Below are 19,615 nucleotides of genomic sequence, written 5' to 3'. Positions count from 1 at the left end.
ACCGTGGGGGACCTAGGTTCAAAACCCCGACTGGACCATCCGCCAACATCCCCCGGACTCACGGCTGTGGTGTCCTTGAGCAAGACACTGATACCCCGAAATGCTCCCCGGGCGCTTCAGCTGCCCCCTGCTCCAGTGTGTTCCACTAACATGTGTATGGGTTCACTGTGATGGGTTAAATGCAGAGAACAAATTTCGTGTGCATGCATGCATGTTCATGACAATAAAAGATGATTCTTCTTCTTCTTCTTCTTCTTCTAGAAGACTTTGTGTGCGGACATGTGACTTTCTTGTATCGTTTGATTGGTGAACGTCAGTCAAACATCACTGTGGTAATCACAGTGGATTGGAGCAACGGCGTCCGATGCGGAAGTTGAAAAGGAAAGTCTAAAATTAGATCGCACACGCAATTATTGATAAATGAAAGTAGTGACTGGTATGTAGATGATTGTAACAGAGTATATGTAACGTTTCTTGTTAACAAATACGTAAATAAATACATAAAATAAAAGTAAAACGTATGCTTCATTCAAACTAATCGTGCAATTTATCCAAAATGTTACTTGAGTAAATGTAATGGAGTAAATGAAGCGCGTTACTACCCACCTCTGCTGAGAAGTATCAATTCAATGTTGTTTGTGCTGTTGTGTGTTTTATTGTGCTCGTAGTTTGCCTTGGTGAGAGCAGGTTGATTTAGCAGTTAGCGCGTTTGCCTCGGAGTCGAGATGAGTTCGTATCTTGGCTCGTTTCAGGCTAGGCGGATTTTGCGTCTTCTCACCATGCTTGTGAGGGTTTTCTCTGGGTACTCAGACTTCCAAAAACCTGCTTAGTCTAAACTATCCATAGGTGTGAATATACTGTAAGTGTGAATGTTCCAGGGTTTACCTTGCCTCTCTTCCGAAGTCAGCCGGGATAGGCTCCAACTCACCCGCGACCCTAATGAGGACAGGAAATATAGGAAATGGATGGTGCGATATGAATCGAAGTTTAGTATCATCCCAGTAGAGCTTATCATTTGCCAGATTGGCGTCACCAAGGCAGCGATGCCAACTCAAATGATTCGTACAGCGATGGGTGTTTTTGTCTGATGACAAGCTTGTTTTTCCTCAGCATACAATGCTGCCTTGACAAAAATGGGTCATCTTAATAATTGATACAAAAACACGTGACTAAGAATTATGCGTAGGTCTTTGTCAGCACATTTTGTACAGGTTAATGTCTGTTCTATACTTCAAAGTGTGTGCGATATCAAGGTAGTGAGCATCTAAAGCAAGGGTGTCAAACTCATTTTTTGTCACGGGGCACATCACAGTTATGACTTCCCTCGGAGGGGGGCTACGACTGTGGACCCATATAAATGAAAGATTACCTCATATACTGTAGTTACAGAATACACAACACATTGATGAATAACCAGTTTTGAAATCAGAAGCCTATAAAAACTATTACATTTCTTTTCAAAGGGGGATTGGTAACAAAAAAATGATTTAAAATATCTCAATGGTATTACACCAGAACACAATTAGCGATTTTGATTTGCTTTCGTGGGCCACGTAAAATGATGTGGCGGGCCGGATCTGGCCCCCGGGCCACCAGTTTGACACCTGTGATCTAAAGTATAACTCCACAAGTGTGGTTTGCTTTTCTCTGTGGCTTTTTAAAAATGTATCTTTAGTCATCATATAGATGTACCATATAGACAGCAAAGAGGTCAAATGTAATGATCACCATTGTACAGGAATTGGAACTTATTGCAACATACCGTAGGCACAAAAGTGCACTCATGTTTTTTACATGCTTGTTCACTTAATCTCGACAGTATGGCTAAATTGAGAATAAATGAACTTCAATATTAAAAGCTTTTATTATACTGTAGTTTACACACCTTCCAGGCACCTGCAGCAATCTACCAATATTGTAGCGAGTATGTTTTTCCTTGAAGCTCTTACATATTTTTGTACACAGTAGGGAACTTTTTCTTCTTCCACTTTCGTATAAGATAGAACTCTGTTTTGCATAAAAGGTGAGCCTTATTTTGCCTGTATTTAGTTTTTGTTTACAGCGGTTTACTCCAGTCCTTACACTTAAGGACAGTTAAGCATGTTGAAATCTTACCTAAAATACAGTAAGTAAAGGTTTTATGGTTGGAATAGGCACTGTAGACAACCTTTCACACTCACATTCACACCTACTGACAATTTAGAGTCTTCAGTTAACCTATCTTTTTTTTTTTTTTGCAATGTGGGAGGAAGCCACAGTACCCGGAGATAACCCACGCAAGCACGAGGGTATCAAGTCCGCACAAGCTAGAGCTGAGATTTAAATCCCAAACCTCAGAACAGTGCGCTTAACCCCCTGGCAACTGTGCTGCCCATTAGAAATAATTGTTGATACATTTAATGCCGAAGAAAATTCATGGTGAAGATGTAAAACTGGCTTTGTAAAATGGATGGTCAGTTACAGGACTTCACTCACGTCTTCCCTCTTCACGTTCACTCGCAAATCCAGTGGACACCTGTGTTCACCTTGAAACCTGTGCTTAATGGTTGACTGAGTCAAACCTGTCAAGCACCTTTCTCGTGTCTTGTGGGAAACGCGTTATTTACAGTGAATGCTTCACAGGGTCTGACTTCTGAAATCATGGGAACAACCCCCCCACCCCTCCTTGAAACCTCCATCACTCCACACACGCACGCACACACACACACACACACACAATGTGTTGTTGTGGGAGGAGTTTCCAATTATGTTTACTTATGTTGTTGTTTGTTTTACATATGCTTACTAGTACAAGCACTTTTTTTTCTAAAAGATGCAACTATTCTTTGACAAACTACGTTTTTATACTATATACAGTACAATACCTGTTTTAATGACTCAAAAAAATAACCTTATTGCCATGCAAAATATTTTCCCTGTTAATAACCTAGACAGTGCTCATACTCAGAAGAAGGGGGAAATTACTTGTTGTTTACAAGCTAGCCAATCTTGGCTTGACATTTATGCTATCAAAACTATGTCTTCCTATAGCGCTGCTAATGTTGTGAACAGAGTAACAAAAAAAATGCTAAATTAGCTAATGATAACTGAAAAAATGACAAAGGGGTATTAGGGTCACCTAGTGAGAGAGGGGGAAAAAAAGCTGTAATTTTAAGTCGACAGGATGCGATTTAAAGTCATCATGATGCTATTGAAAGTCAAAAATCGCCAAGAGGATCCCACTTAATCTCGAGTAAACATAAAAATCAACAACTGACTGGATCATATCCTGGCATAGCAACCGAGTCCCACGTGACTGCCAGTTGTCAATGTTTGAAGTTATATGTTAACGCGACGTTAAATGTTGTCATGACGACTTAAATCACATCTCTGCTTTTTTTTTCTCTCTCTCACTGGGCGACCCTAATACGGCGTCGTAAAAACACACCTTACTGTGATGTGTACTTTCAGATTACCATGATCATTTTTTAATGCCAGAAGATGGTGGTTTTTAGGCTGTCACGAGACACAACACATTCGCCACGAATCTCTCTTGTAGCCGACAACGTCAAACAATTCTCTTTAAAAAGCCACGGATGAGGAATATCTGTCGTCGTTATTCTCCCTGGTCACATTTCTCGATGTCAGTGCTGTCCCTGTTTTTTTATGATTTAGAAGTCCCAAATCTCTCAGTCAAGTCATTCAATGAAGTTTACGTCCTTTTTCCATTGTGTCGTCAAAAAGTAACGAGCCTCTTTTGACAAAGTAAGGAGTGAAAAGTACAGATATCTGTTTTCAGATGTCTTGAGGAAAAGCAAAAAAAAGTCGTCAGAAAAATCAATACAGTAATTAATCAAGGTGCAGATACCTGAAAAGTGTACTTGAGTACATTGACAAAGTATTTGTACTTGGTTACTTTCCACCACTGCAAATTAGGTCGTCCAGACAGTGTTGAGGGAGTGGCTGTGGGAGTGTCCTCATCTTCACTCACCTTCACTTGAGTTTGGCCTTGAGTTTGTCAGAGACTTGAACAGAGGACAACTAAGTGAAATGATTTGACTCTTAAAACGTATATTCGAACAACTTCAAAGTAGGCAAAAAAGAAAAGTTAAACCTCCAGAATGGGCTGCATTCAAAGCTTCAGGGAATTCTGTGATCGTCCAAAAAATACAAATGTTCGTCTTAGTCTTCCAGCAGTGTGCATAGTGTGGCAAACAGCCATGATCATCTTGTTTGGGGTTTTTATTCGTTATGACGAGGAGTCCGATTCACACTGGATAGAGCACAGGAAAGCAGCAAACATATCAAGTGATATTGAGAATGACTTCTACTTCAGATATCCAAGTAAGTGACTTCATGTTGACTTCTGTCTCTACTCTTATCCAATCAGTGTCACCTTTTTAAATAAATTTAATACAGCTTCTGTTCTTGAAAGAGCAATTTTGCAAATAAACTCTATGTATTTTCTTTTAGAAGAATTTTTTTTAAAAGCATTTCAGGCCGAGATGGAATCAAATGATCTGAATGTAATGAGTAGACATTGCTGACATCCACAGGTGACTATTTCCCTTGAGGATAGCATTGACTTTTCTAGTTTATGCATCAGTGCTTTCTAAAAGTAGCCACTCCCCAAACAAAAAAATAACGCATCCCTTTTTATGATTTCATATACTTTTGTGTTGAGACCGATAAGAAACTGTTGTGTTGAGTTACAATAGCCCGAAGACTGTTTCAGTCAGAACACTTTTAACATTATGCTGTTTGGCACATTGTCTCATAATGTTTTACAGTGACAACAACATATTGTGCCAGTAGCTGTGTCAGATGGTCTGTGGTCATGTTTTTGTAAGTGACACTGGCCGGGTGATGCTGGTATCCACCAGAGTGCCAATACCAGGGCTTTTTAAAAAATTCTCTCCTAAAAAAAAAAAAAAGATAAAAATCTCACTTTTGTTAGACACTAACATAGGTGTTTATTTAACATGCTTTCTGTTGTGGTTGTTTGCAGTGTTTTAGCACATCACTGCATCATGTCATAGCTATTTTAAATACTGTACTTAGTACATCCAATGTACCTAAATAAGGTGACAAAAATATTTAGAACGTTCAATTCTTTCTAGGCGGCACGGTGGACTGGTTACCATATCCGCCTCGGAAGATGAATGAATGAATGAATTCATCCATCCATCCATTTTCTGAGCCGCTTCTCCTCACTAGGGTCGCGGGCGTGCTGGAGCCTATCCCAGCTGTCATCGGGCAGGAGGCGGGGTACACCCAGAACTGGTTGCCAGCCAATCGCAGGGCACATAGAAACAAACAACCATTCACACTCACAGTCATGCCTACGGGCAATTTAGAGTCTCCAATTAATGCATGTTTTTGGGATGTGGGAGGAAACCGGAGTGCCCGGAGAAAACCCACGCAGGCACGGGGAGAACATGCAAACTCCACACAGGCGGGGCCGGGGATTGAACCCTGGTCTTCAGAACTGTGAGGCTAACGCTCTAACCAGTCGTCCACCGTGCCGCCTGAATGAATTCTTTGTAAAAAAAAAAAAAAACATATTTTGAACAAGCTCAGACAGTCTTTATCTACAACTTTACTGTCATAACATTATTACACTATTCTGAGTGACCCAGATCCTAACAACCTCTTTTATGTCTGGTTAAGGCTTTCAGGATGTCCATGTGATGATCTTTGTGGGCTTCGGCTTTCTGATGACTTTTCTCAAGCGCTACAGCTTTGGCGCCGTGGGTTTCAACTTCCTCATCGCAGCGTTTGGCATCCAATGGGCGCTGCTAATGCAGGGCTGGTTCCACTCCCTGGATTACACTGATGGAAAGATCAAAATTGGTGTTGAAAAGTACGATTGACTCCGATTTCCTCTTCAACCTTATTCTAAATACTGGATTATACAATCATTTAAAACAAGTCATGCTCATAGTTTTTGTGTGTGTGTGTAATTACAAGAAAATGTTTTTGATGTTTTCCACCAACAAAGTTTCCACAGGAAGAAAACAAATGATGTTGGAAAAACCAGTCTAACTTGCCTATACAGATACATTTGGTTTAATGTTGTTTCTTACGACTGTAGTTCACTGGTTACAAGGTAAACAGAAACGTCACGCTCTTGAGAAATGATGATGCTGTTGAAACTTCATCCGATGCATGCACAACTACAGTATAACCTCATTTGTTTCATGTTTTGAGAATAAAATTGCAAAATATTTCCAAATGATGACTTTAGTGACTCTTAAATGTTTTATTCTTCTTTTAAAGTTTAATTAATGCAGATTTCTGTGTGGCGGGCTGCTTGATTGCCTATGGAGCTGTGCTGGGTAAAGTCAGTCCAGTCCAGCTGATGGTCTTGACTCTCTTTGGCGTCACATTGTTTGCTGTGGAGGAATATATCATTCTCAGTCTCATACATGTAAGTACGAGGACTCATGTATAGACTCAAGGATAGTTTTTTCAAGATAGTAAAAAGTAGTTAGTAGTAGTAGTTTAAAAAAATAGTAAAAAGTAGTTTGCTGTCTCATTACTGTTTTAAATATAATATCTATATTTACCTAGACAGTCGAGCGGTTCGGGTTGCAAATCTCTGTTCCGGCTTTCTTGGAGTTTGCACATTCTCCCTGTGCTTGTGTTGGTTTCCATTCTCAGTTATTGCCTTGGTGCGAATGATTGTTGGCTACAGTTGAAACCAGATATTTACATACTTTATAAAAAGACATACTTTTTTGTCCCTCACCGGCTGACATTATTTATTTTTTTTTTTAAATGATGGTATCCCTAGAAAATATTAAAAATAATTTGACGGTAGGGACGTGTTCAAACAAGGTGTGTCCTCTAAATAGCATCACAGGTGCCATGTGGCCGCAGGAGGATCCTTGTGAGGATAACCGTGCCGCCCTGCATTATTATAATAATTATAATTACTTTTGTCAGATTTTAATTATTCCTGTGACCACTGCAGTTTTTTTTCTTTCATTAACAGAGGGGTAGCAACAATTGCATCCACGTCTGTAAATACATTTATTTAGTATTTGGTACCATAGCCTTTAAACTGTATGACTTGAGTCAAACGTTTTGGATATCCTTGCACAAGCTTCTCACAATAGTGCAGGAATTTTGGCCCATTACTCCTGACAGAAGTGGTGTAACTTAGCCCAGTTTGTAGGCCGCCTTGCTCGCGCATGCCTTTTCGGGACTTCCCATAAATTTTCAATAGGATTGAGATCAGGGCTTTGCGATGGCCACTCCAAAACAAAAACTTTATTACCCCTAAAAGTGAAGGTCTTTGCCCCTGTGTGCATTTGCAAACTGTAATCCGGCTTTTTCCTGTTTCTTTTGGAGTAATGGCTTCTTCCTGGCAGGGTTGCCTTTCAGCCCATGTCGATACAATACTCGTTTCAGTGCGGATAATGACACACTCTTACCAGCTTCAGCCAGCATCTTCACAAGATCTTTTGCTTTTGTTCCTGGGTTGATATGCACATTTTGAACCAAAGAATGTTCATTGCTGGGACACAGAACCGGTCTCCTTCTTGAGCGGTATAATGACTGGGCATTCCCATAGTGTTTATACTTGCATATAATTGTTTGAACAGATGAATATGGCACCTTCACATATCCGAAAATTGCACCCAAGGACGAACTAGACTTGTGCAAGTTCACAATTCTCTTCCTTATATCTTGGCTGATTTCTTTTGACTTTCCCATGATGTTACACAAAGAAGTGAGTTTCAGGTGTGCATAGCTTAAATACATCCACAGGTGTGTTTCTAATTCAGAAGCTTCCAAATATTAAGTCTCGGTTTTCCCACATTGTTTAAAGGTGTAGTAATCTTACTGTATGTAAACATCTAACTTTGAGTAGGAAAAGTTTAGTCAGGTTTTATGTCAGACAGAAAAAAAGTGTATGTCTTTTCATGTAGTGTATGTAAATAGACTAAGTGCCCTACAATTGGCTGGCGACCAGTTCAGGGTGTACCGCCTCTCACCCAAAGTGATTTGGGATAGGCTCCAGCTCATCCGTGACCTTAATGAGGACTAGCACTGTAGAAAAGGAATGTACAACCCCAATTCCAATGAAGTTGGGTTGTTGTGTTAAACATAAATAAAAACAGAATACAATGATTTGCAATTCATGTTCAACCTATATTTAATTTAATAGACTACAAAGACAAGATATTCAGTGTTCAAACTGATCACCTGTATTGTTTTTAGCAAATAATCATTAACATAGAATTTAGTGGGCCAGTCTAGTACCCACACTCTTTTACGACAAAGCCACGCTGTTGTAACATGTGCAGAATGTGGTTTGGTATTGTCTTGCTGAAATAAGCAGGGGGGTCCATGAAAAAGACGTTGCTTGGATGGCAGCATATGTTTCTCCAAAACCTGTATGTACCTTTCAGCATTAATCGTGCCTTCACAGATGTGTAAATTACCCATGCCATTGGCACTAACACAGCCCCATACCATCACAGATGCTGGCTTTTGAACTTTTTTCTATTGATTATTGACTAATTTCTCACCCACTTGTTCACAAAGAGGTGAACCTCGCCCCATCTTTACTTGTGAATGACTGAGCAATTCAAGGAAGCTCCTTTTATACCCCATCATGGCACCCACCTGTTCACAAATAGCCTGTTCACCTGTGCGATATTCCAACCAGGTGTTTGATGAACATTCCACAACTTTCTCACTCTTTTTTGCCACCTGTCCCAGCTTTTTTTGGAACGAGTTGCAGCCATACAATTCTAAGTTAATGATTATTTGCTAAAAACAATAAAGTTTATCAGTTTGAACATTAGCATTTACACTCCCTTGCAGCTACAAGAGTTTTTTACGACCAGACCTTCTGTCAACAACCAGGAATGCATTCCCTTTATTAGGAAGTGTAGCATTACTGGATTAATCTGAAAGTCAACTTTTGCTTCAAGTGACTAAAAAAATATTAAAGACTAAATATGAATATGAAAAGATGATCTGGATTTACAGTAGCTGATAAAATAAACTGCTATGTGACCAAATAACCTTTGTTGTTGTAAAGGCTCGAGATGCAGGAGGCTCCATGGTGATCCACACATTCGGCGGGTATTACGGCCTTGCCATCTCATGGATGCTCTATCGACCCAACCTGGACCAGAGTAGTCGTCTGCAGGGCTCAGTCTACCACTCAGATGTCTTTGCTATGATAGGTGGGGACATGAAAAGCTGCAAAACTACATTGTTTTTCACTCTGTGTCTGTGTCTGACTTCTCCTTCCAATATTTATTGAATAGGTACTATCTTCTTATGGATGTTCTGGCCCAGTTTCAATTCAGCCATCACCGACCACGGGGACGGTCAGCACCGAGCTGCCATCAATACCTACCTGGCGTTGGCTTCAACAGTGCTCACCACTGTGGCCTTCTCAAGCCTCTTCCAGAAGCACGGAAAAGTAGACATGGTAACAGTCAGTGACAGACTTGCTGAGAGTCTAATTTAGTTTAGTGTTCTGTATGTGCAACCCATGGAAACATGTTTCTTCTTCTGTTGCACAGGTTCACATTCAAAACTCCACTCTCGCCGGCGGTGTTGCAGTCGGAACTGCAGCAGAGTTCATGCTGATGCCCTACGGGTCTCTGATAGTTGGGTTCTGCTGTGGTATCATCTCCACATTGGGTTATATCTTCCTCACGGTATTGTTCACATGTAGTTCCAGCACAAAGTAATCTGTATGAAGGCATGGTTGGATTCATTGGTTGTGGAAGAACTTGAATGTACCCCACAGAGAACTAGATGTAAACGTGATGAAAAGGTGTCCTAGCACTTTTATCATTTCAAATATTTAATTGGTTTCACCAAAAAAGTTAAATATACAGTAAAAAGACCAACACAGTGGGTTTTCTTCCATCTTCCCCTCCTGCTTAAAAAACTAAACAAAAAAGACAACAACAGCAACAGGGGGGGAAAACAGCAACAACAACAACAATAAAGAAAAACAGCAACAACAGTAACAAAACGCAATAATACTTTTAATACTACTAACATACTGTATATATAGTTATACATTTACATAAATATGTAGCTATACACACACACAATATTGTACATATACTGTATGCAAATTGAGAGGAAATAATAATAATTATAATAGGCACGGTGGAGGACTGGTTAGAGCATCAGCCTCACAGTTCTGAGGACCGGGGTTCTATCCCCGGCCCCGCCTGTGTGGAGTTTGCATGTTCTCCCCGTGCCTGCGTGGGTTTTCTCCGGGCACTCCGGTTTCCTCCCACATCCCAAAAACATGCATTAATTGGAGACTCTAAATTGCCCGTAGATGTGAATGTGAGTGCGAATGGTTGTTTGTATGTGGCTTGCGATTGTCTGGCAACCAGTTCAGGGTGTACCCCGCCTCCTGCCCGATGTTAGCTGGGATAGGCTCCAGCACGCCCGTGACCCTAGTGATAGAAGCGGCTCAGAAAATGGATGGATGGATGATTATAATAATTATAAAATGCTACATATATATAATATATATCCATCCATCCATTTTCTGTTCCGCTTATCCTCATTAGGGTCGCGGCCGTGCTGAAGCCTATCCCAGCTATCTTCGGGCGAGAGGCAGAGTACATCCTGAACTGGTCGCCAGCCAATCGCAGGGCACATCGCAAAGCAAAGCAAATTTATTTATATAGTGCATTTCATACACAAGGTAACGCAATGTGCTTTACATGATTAAAAGCATTTGAAAACAAAGAAAAAAGTACAGCTTATGAACATTTAAAACAAAGAGAAACAAGTAAAAATACAATTAAAACAGCGTACAGTGCAAGAAATATCATTTAAAAGTCTAAATGCTCTAAAAAGCATGGGAAAAAAGAAGAGTTTTTAACCTGGACTTAAAAACATGCACACTTGGAGCTGACGTCACTTCTGTTGGCAATTTATTCCATTTGTGTGCAGCATAATAGCAAAATGCTGCTTCACCATGTTTGCTTTGGACTCTGTGCTCCACTATTTGACCTGAGTCTGTCGATCTCAGAGCCCTACTGGGTTTATATTCCATTAGCATTTCTTTCATGTTTTCAGGACCGAAACCGTTTGGTGATTTATAGACCAGTAGCAGAACTTTAAAATCTATTCTAAAGCTGACTGCAAGCCAGTTTAAAGACTTTAGAATGGAGTAATATGCTGACCTCTTTGTTCTGGTAAGAACCCGAGCTGCAGCATTCTGAATGAGCTGCAGCTGTTTAATGCTCTTTTTGGGGAGTCCAGTCAGAAGACCATTACAATAGTCAAGTCTACTTGAGATAAAAACATGGATGAGCTTCTCCTGCGCTGCTTGACACATGCAAGCCTTCACTCTGGATATGTTCTTCAGATGGTAGAAGGCAGTTTTAGTAATTGATTTGATATGACTGTTGTAAGTCACGTCGGAATCTATCAGAACACAAAGGTTTCGGACTTGGTCTTTGGTTTTTAAAGAGAGTGACTCCAGGTATTTACTAACAGCAATCCTCTTTTCTTTATTGCCAAAAACAATTATCTCAGTTTTGTTGTGGTTTAATTTAAGACAATTTTGGCTCATCCAGTTATTTATCTGTTTTAGACAGTGACACAACACCTCAGTTGAACTGTAGTCATCTGGAGACACTGCTAGATATAACTGTGTGTCATCTGCATAGCTATGATAGTCAAAATTAAAGTTCTGAATAATTTGACCCAAGGGTAGCATATACAAGCTGACCAGGAGGGGTCCAAGAACTGACCCTTGAGGGACCCCATAGGTCATTGCCATTCGATGATATTGAACACAATGGTTACAAAATAACCCCTTCCCTCCAGGTAGGACCTGAACCATTTAAGGACTGTTCCATTTAGTCCTACCCACGTTTCCAACCTGTTCAGCAGTATATTATGATCTACCGTATCAAAAGCCGCACTGAGGTCCAACAATGCAAACTCGACACAGGCAGCCAAACTCGACACAGGCAGCCAAAAATGTTGGCAGCCAATAACTTAACCCCTTGTCTATTTAGACAGAAACCGTCTGCCTTGTAAAGATGTCTGCGCTCCCAAAAAACGCAGAAATTGTCAATGAAACTCACGGCTAGTGTAATACACACCCTTTGAGACACTTATTTAATTGACTGAGCCTAGAAAAACAAACAAATAGAAACAAACAACCATTCACACCTACGGGCAATTTAGAGTCTTCAATCAACCTACCATGGTTGGGATGTGGGAGGAAATCGGAGTACATGGTGAAAAACCACAGCAAAACTGGCTATTTACTTAACCTGCAGCCCAAACAGATTCCAATTTCCCAGTTGTCCTCCTCAGATTAAACTTAGTTTTCTCCAGGTCTATCAGTGTAACTTGAGGTCATTGAGCCACAGAGAGGCTTTTGGGCCAAAGGGTGAATTTCAGTCTAGCAAAATGTTTCGCTGTGCTAATAAGGATGCAGAGGAAATAATGTCCTTAAACTGTTTTTGTATTATTTCAGGGTTAGATATTACTCCAAAAATGGTCTTTTCCACACATGGTGTCAATTTTATGTTGAATGCCTCAGCAAGGTGATTATAAATAGTTGTCCAGTAATCAAGAAGACAGAGATAGCAACAAAATATGCCAGTCCCGTCTGCTGGCGATATGACATCTACAGTATTACAAATATCTGCAATATTAGGATATATTATGGAACGTTTAGAATTAGTTAGCACATATGTCGGACTACTTTCAAGTGTATCAAGCTGAGTCTGTAACAAGAAGCAATATTATTCACTTGAGATAGAGCAGAACTCCAATCGTTGTCATCTAGAACCCCACCAATTTCTTCTTCCCAATATTTCCTAATTTTATTAAGAGATATTTTGCTAACATTGGAAGTCAAGAGATAGTTTTGGGATATTAGACCTTTCTCATTTTGGGGGATGGTGCATGTGCCATAGAGATGAAAGTGCTAATTGGGAAAGTTTTGGTCACTTTTGAGTCACTATAGCATTAATGGTACAGTCAAATCAAAATGGAGTCTTGTACGTCATCATCTATGAATCCGAAAGTGGCCTTGCTAACAGACAGATGGACAAACAAACGCAAATATTGTACAATGCCTGTAAGTAATCCAGTCCTAATATTATGCTTCTCTCAAAGCCATTTATGGAGAAGCACCTGAAGATTCAGGACACCTGTGGAATCCACAACCTCCACGCCATGCCTGGGCTCATCGGTGGCATTGTGGGTGCTATTACTGCTGCAGCTGCATCCAACTCCGTGTACGGTAAAGAAGGGTGAGAAGCATGTCAAGATCATTGGATTTTAGAGGAAATTTGGCTTTTCACCACCCTAAATGTCCCTTTTTATTTTTTACATGAAAGTCTGATTAACACCTTTGACTTTGAGGGTGATTTTGAAGAGATGACACCCACACGACAGGGTGGTCACCAGGCCGCAGGCATCTGTGTGGCTGTCTGCTTTGGTGTAGGTGGAGGCATCATGGTCGGTAAGTTATATACACTGACCAGAACTCACTAGGTCCTTGAATAGTTCTAGTGCAATTTAATGATGTCTTTGCATTCTTTACAGGTTTTATTTTAAGGTTACCCATCTGGGGCGACCCGGCCGATGACAACTGCTTTGACGATGAAGTCTACTGGGAGGTTAGCAACTACACCAGTAAATGTCATGAGTGTCTTTTGCAAGTCATAATACACAATAGCAGTTATTGGGATGGGGGAGTCTGCCTTTCACCCAAAACTCAGCTAGGGTAGCTTCCAGCTCCCTGCAAGACTCAGCCGCATAAGTAGTATAGAAAATAGATGGATGGATATGGTGTCTGGACACGTTCACTTTTTTAAACCCGAAAAGAGTGTTCACAATTATCTGGGAATGCATATTTGCATACTTTTATTGAGATCAGCAAACTAATCGGTATTTAACGTTTAATATTTTTTACATTTTTGTTATTGATTACTTCCAAGTTGTTGTTGCCGGGTGTTGATTCTAGTGTAGTTGTTAATGTGCCATTAGGACATCTGCACGTGTGTTGTGTCACGTGTTCAGTCAATGTTAACGCAGTCATATCAGTTATGTGTCAATTAAAATCTTGATGTAAATAGACACTTTAAAAAGTTGCATACATGCATCAAGTCAGAATTGGGCACTTTGGACCTCCGGTGTTAATCCATTCAAAAGGTGTATTACCCCCAAGCGTATCAAAAAGGGAACTTGGCTCCCCAAACTTTACAAATAAGGTCAGCAAGCTATTATTTTTTATATTTCCCAATTAAAGAAATATAATAGTATCATTTAGAGAAAAGGTAGCGAAAAATCTAAATGAAAATGAGAGAAATAAGAATGATTTTTATTGTGTTGTTTTGGAATAGCAGTAGTTTTTAAGTTAATATATTAAAGTTAAAATGTTTTTTTATTTTTAAGAATTATTATTTTCTGCAGCACAAATCACAGCAGTTGTAACTCCAGCTGTGATGGAATGTGATGGAGATAGCAGCTGTGAGTTTGCATGATTATTCATACATCCATTTTCTGTACCACTTATCCTCACTTGGGTCACGGATATGCTGGAGCCTATCCCATCTTACTGCAGGCAGGAGGCGGGGTACACCCTGAACTGGTTGCCAGCCTATCGCAGGGCACATAGAAACAAACAACCATTCACACTCACACCTACGGGTAATTTCAATTTTCAATTAACCTACCATGCATGTTTTTGGGATGTGGGAGGAAACGGGAGTACCCGGAGAAACCCCACGCAGGCACGGGGCGAACATGCAAGAACAAACTCCACACATGCAAGGCCAGATTTGCACCCGGCTCCTCAGAACTGTGATGTGCTAATTTGGATAGTTATTTTAAAAATTATGCTTGATTATGAATGATTGATTGTCACAGTAAGGCAAGTGTGTATCATGTGTTAGTTGTCTATTTTCCAACTTTCCAGGTACAAATGGTAGTAGATGTAATTTCTACCCCTAAACTATATTGTTGAAATTGTCTGCAGATGCCTGATGAGGAGGAAAGTATTCCACCAGTGCTGCAGTACAACAACCACATGCTGAACAAAGACGTGTAAGAGTTTTAGTTTATGCATCAATAGTGTTCGGTTAAGGTAATATTCTTCATAATCAGAATCAGAATCATCTTTATTTGCCAAGTATGTCCAAAAAACACACAAGGAATTTGTCTCCGGTAGTTGGAGCCGCTCTAGTACGACAACAGACAGTCAATTGACAGAGAACACTTTTGAGACATAAAGACATTGACAAAAAAAAAAAACAGTCACTGAGTAGTAAAGGGTTGCTAGTTATCTGGTATTCTTAAATGATATACTGTACCCTCACTGGTCAAGACCCAGTCAATCATTCCAAAACTTTTTCCACCATTCATGTTTCATATAATGTGTACAACTCATTGGAGGAAAAAAAAAAGAAATATTTTTGAGAGGGCAAGTAAAAATAAACAACTGAGATAATGTGAGTGCATAAGTTTACTTTAGTCTTGTACAGATGTGCGTGTTGGCTAATGCGCAAAATTAGCTTGGCAGAGAAGCAGCACCGGCGTCTAAGGCCCGCCACACACCAAGCGACGTGGCTGAAATCGACTGAAGCAGACAATCTAAAGAAAAAAATTCACATGGCGACACCCTGCAGCACATTAGCAATTGACCCCCACACATACAGCTAAATACAAACTCGCTGTAACGGGGGGGGGGGGGGTGGCATTGGATCCTTGCGGCCTTCTCCAGGTGGCCGGTTGTCGTGGCGCCTCGGCCAGGCTGCTCTTGCGTGGACCCTGGGCCCGATCCCGCCTCTCGATTGATTGGGTGGGGTCCTCGGCCACCGCGGTGCAGGCGCAGCCATTACAGGACACTTCTGTCAGTCATTGTGCATGCGAAACGGTGTCAATTCACTTGCAAGTCCCCCTGGGACTCTTTCGCTGGGTGTGGGGCCACTCACTTATTGCAATAAATAACTCATGAATATGAAAATTTATTGGGTATATTTCTTGGGTACTCACACTCTGGTCCAATAGACGTTTATAATTTACATAGCCTCTCCCTGTGTCATTGTTCTAGATAGATAAGGATTTACTTTTCTCATCTTGTTTATAGTTAGTGCTTTGTCTTTTGTTGTCTTCTTTTCTCACTCCCCTCTAGAAACCTCGTTCTGTTCGACTGATTGACTCTGATTCTCAAAAAATAGCCATTATAATACGAAGAAACCACAGCCGCAGCTTAAAAACTCCACTGTGACACAGTAAAACAGTTCCGGCATTAAAGGGATACAGATCCTCCATTCTGGTTGACCTAACAGCCGAACAGGACAAAAAAATAAAAAAAAAATAAAAAATAAAATCCTCTGTATGGATGGAATATCTGCAAACAAAAGCACTTACATAAGTATTTTGACATCTCTCCTCAGATGTAAACAACAATAGAAATAACAACCCATAAGTTAATATTTCTTTAAATTAAAAAAAAACAACATTGAATTTCAGTTTTTAACTGATCATATACTGTAAGGCAGCACTTCTCAAAGTGTGAGCATTGCCTCCATCAGGGGGCAGCAGAGGACTTCTAAGGGAAGTGCAGCAGCTTGAGAAAAATAAAGAAAATTATTATTTTTATTTTCTTTGGTGAGTGGTACAAGTAGGAAGCTCGTTAAAATAGGCTCTAGATTATTTTTTTTTTTAACAAGGGCCGATATTATAGGCTTACCCTAAAATGTTGTAATGATAACCAAAAAAAAAAACATGCATAAGCAATTGAATTTTGAATGCAGGAGACTAAGTGTAATACATCACGTTTTAATCTCTTTGTCAGTCTTTTAATTCCCAAATATACACACAAGTTGAGCAACAAGAACCACGAAAATAATAAAAAAGCTATTTGTATAATATTTTAGGGAAGGTATTGTTGTTGCTTTCATTGTCCTGTCGGTGGCGGCATTGGTTCATTTAAATGCACGCCTCCAGTTTTCAAGCTGTTGAACGCAATTCAGAAAGACTTGGTGAAGAGGAGTCTGTACTATAGACAGCATGGTTCATACACACACAGTGGGCGACGCTGTCATGCTCACGCTCGTGTATTTTTGTGTATTTTTGTGTTAACGGGGGTTTTCATAGGACACGCCAAGTTTCATAGGACACAAAGTTGCATCGTGCACAAATGACTTTGAAGATTCAATGTTTAATTTGAACTGTGAACCTTTCTTTTTTTTTCCCCCCTCCAGAACTGAGTCAAATTTCACCGTGGAGCAGAACTGACCCAACGTCTTGATTCTGAGGCTTTACTGTCCTCTGTTGATCCCTTTTTATTCTCTTGCTGGACAATAGATAATGAAATAAATATCGGGCAGCCAATGAGTACATTTCTGTAAAATGGAAAATCTAACTCAAATGTGAAAATATCAAATATGATCATGTTATCAATTTGTATGGTTAAATTATTTGCACAAAGTCTAACTGAATATTTACACAATGCCGGTTCACAATATGAATTTGGCCAATTTAGGAAGCAAGACACGATGAGGCCATTGTATTTCCTTGCTCAGCTCATGTTTGATTTGTTGTTATTTGAGAATTACAAATCTCGAACTGGAATTACTACAATGCTGTTTGTGCCGAATAAAATGTTTTGCATGTGATGAAAGATGAAATCAGAATAGATCACTCAAACTCTTCTTGCATTGCTCTGTTATTGTCATTGGTGTGTTGGATGCATGAAAACTGCCACACCTGCATCATGACATCATTTTAAAAGACATCATCAGTAGCAGCTGCCCCAAATAACATTTACCGCTTGCATACATGCGCAAAACAAACACATACTGATTTTTGTGATTTTTTTTTGATGAGTGTTGAGCTGGTTTTGTGTGTGTGAGAGAGTTTTTTTGTTAAGCGTTTTTTGCTTGTGAGAGGTAAACGTTATTTTTGGCCTCCTTATATAAAAGTCAACTTCCCTGTGAGTTATTGTAAACATGATTATCCTGTTTTCTGTTCATGGTATGTAAATAAAATATTTGCAACATATCAATTGCCTCTATCTGACTTTCCTCGTTAGACTGACAGTCTCAGAGCAGTAGTCAATTAAACCCATTTTTACTAGTTTAATCCACCGAGAGGTCAACTTATTTAGTTAGGTTTAAGGATCTTAAGTTTCTTTTAACTTCTTTCTGAATTTATCAATCATACCTCTCTCCCAGTGTCAATGAAAATAATATTAATATCGTGTAAAGACTCTTTTTCTTGCTTCTCCCTGGAATTGTGAAGGTATACTTAAGTGAGTGTTCAGTGAGTTGAAAAAGGTGTGTCCGCTTGATGTTAATTCTTACAATCAAATGTCCTTAAAATATTATGTTCATTCTACACAAAAAGAAGGATACTTCCTCGAATGAAACCATATGCAGCAAGTCTTTCCGTACGGGCGTCAGATAGACTGTAAAGAAATGTCTCCCCCCTTACTGATCCCAGAGCACACTGTGATGACCAAACATGCACTTGCCGTTTCATTGTGACCTCAGCTCAAAGGGCAGGAGGTGATTAAGGTCAAGTGCGGTATTTCTTTACATCGAACGGACCAGTGATGAACAGTTTACTAAATACGGGCATCGTCTGGAACTTTTTGGTTGATGTTTCCCATAGAAGACAAGCATCAGGAAGTTTATGTTCATCTCCACATCCACTATTAACAAAAGCTTAATTGTCGCTCTTTTGTCTTCTGGAAATGTTGAATGAAGTAAAGGAGGTAATGATGCCACAAGTGCTCCAATTAAAGGAGATCCAGCCCTGCTGGGAGAAATGGTTCCCACATTGCTGTATTGGATACCTCCCACAACCCCCACAGTACACACACACACTGGCGCCTTCTCATTGGACCCCAGGTCCCGCTTCAACATGACTAATGTTTATTCTCCATCTACTTAAAGGACAAATGCAGAACTAATTCAGGGCGTTGTTTACATGATAGCTGGCCTTCTTTAAGGTGCAGGTGCACCAGACCTTGGGGCCTCGTGAGACCCAAGTTGAGCCTTATTTGGGCTGAAACGGCCACAAATGTGACTTGAGCGTCATGAGAACACAAGGTGAGAATGAAAACAATGCTGAGGCAAGAGGGGTATTGAAAGGTGCCGGTGGGGGCCACGGAGAACAAGGCCTCGCTTTCATTGCTGTCTGCCAGTCATCCAGTCTCGATGATGATGTTTGATTGACAGGTGGGGGGTTTAGGGGAGAGGGTGGGAAAGTGGGTGCAAAACAAGGCCTCCAGAATGAAAAGTGCACAAAACATAGTTCCAAACAGGGGGCCACAGAGACGCTCATTAATGATAAAGAACACGCAAGGAAAAGTGTGTTTACACTGCGGGCCAGCGATAGTCTTTGCAGGTTGAGATTAGTTTGTAATCCTTTACGAATGGCTATGAAACGTACGCAAAGGCTGAAATACATCATGGGAGGTCGTGGGGTGGGGCGCCTTGCTTGTGCGGACTGGAATGATATGAACAAATTAAAATGCTAGTAATCCGTTCTAGCAACCCCCCCCCAAAAAAAAACGTTTTTTGTGCATGTTTTTAATAAAGAAAAATAGCAACGTATGAAGAATATCAATATGAAAACAGATTACAGTGGG

At 40.2% G+C, this 19,615-nt stretch overlaps 1 protein-coding gene across 1 annotated transcript; it reads left to right on the top strand.

Moving 5' to 3' along the window:
- Window positions 1-3,977: 3,977 nt before the first annotated feature.
- On the top strand, window positions 3,978-18,021 carry rhcgb (Rh family, C glycoprotein b). The gene is made up of 11 exons (XM_061774122.1): window positions 3,978-4,323; window positions 5,650-5,842; window positions 6,259-6,409; window positions 9,038-9,185; window positions 9,270-9,436; window positions 9,531-9,668; window positions 13,126-13,262; window positions 13,350-13,474; window positions 13,558-13,631; window positions 14,993-15,060; window positions 17,223-18,021. The coding sequence occupies exons 1-11, from the start codon at window positions 4,101-4,103 to the stop codon at window positions 17,254-17,256; spliced, it is 1,458 nt and encodes a 485-aa protein (XP_061630106.1). The 5' UTR covers window positions 3,978-4,100; the 3' UTR covers window positions 17,257-18,021.
- Window positions 18,022-19,615: the final 1,594 nt, after the last annotated feature.

This window comes from Phyllopteryx taeniolatus, chromosome 5 (genome assembly GCF_024500385.1).
Source record: "Phyllopteryx taeniolatus isolate TA_2022b chromosome 5, UOR_Ptae_1.2, whole genome shotgun sequence".
Classification (NCBI taxonomy): domain Eukaryota; kingdom Metazoa; phylum Chordata; class Actinopteri; order Syngnathiformes; family Syngnathidae; genus Phyllopteryx; species Phyllopteryx taeniolatus.
The sequence above is the reverse complement of the archived record's forward strand: the minus strand, read 5'-3'. Positions and strand labels throughout refer to the sequence as shown.

Coding starts and splice junctions, on each gene's coding strand:
- rhcgb (XM_061774122.1), top strand. CDS start 4,101: ATGGGCTGCATTCAAAGCTTCAGGGAATTCTGTGATCGTCCAAAAAAT. Junction 6,410..9,037: donor TCATTCTCAGTCTCATACAT/GTAAGTACGAGG, acceptor GTTGTTGTAAAG/GCTCGAGATGCAGGAGGCTC. Junction 9,669..13,125: donor TGGGTTATATCTTCCTCACG/GTATTGTTCACA, acceptor CTTCTCTCAAAG/CCATTTATGGAGAAGCACCT.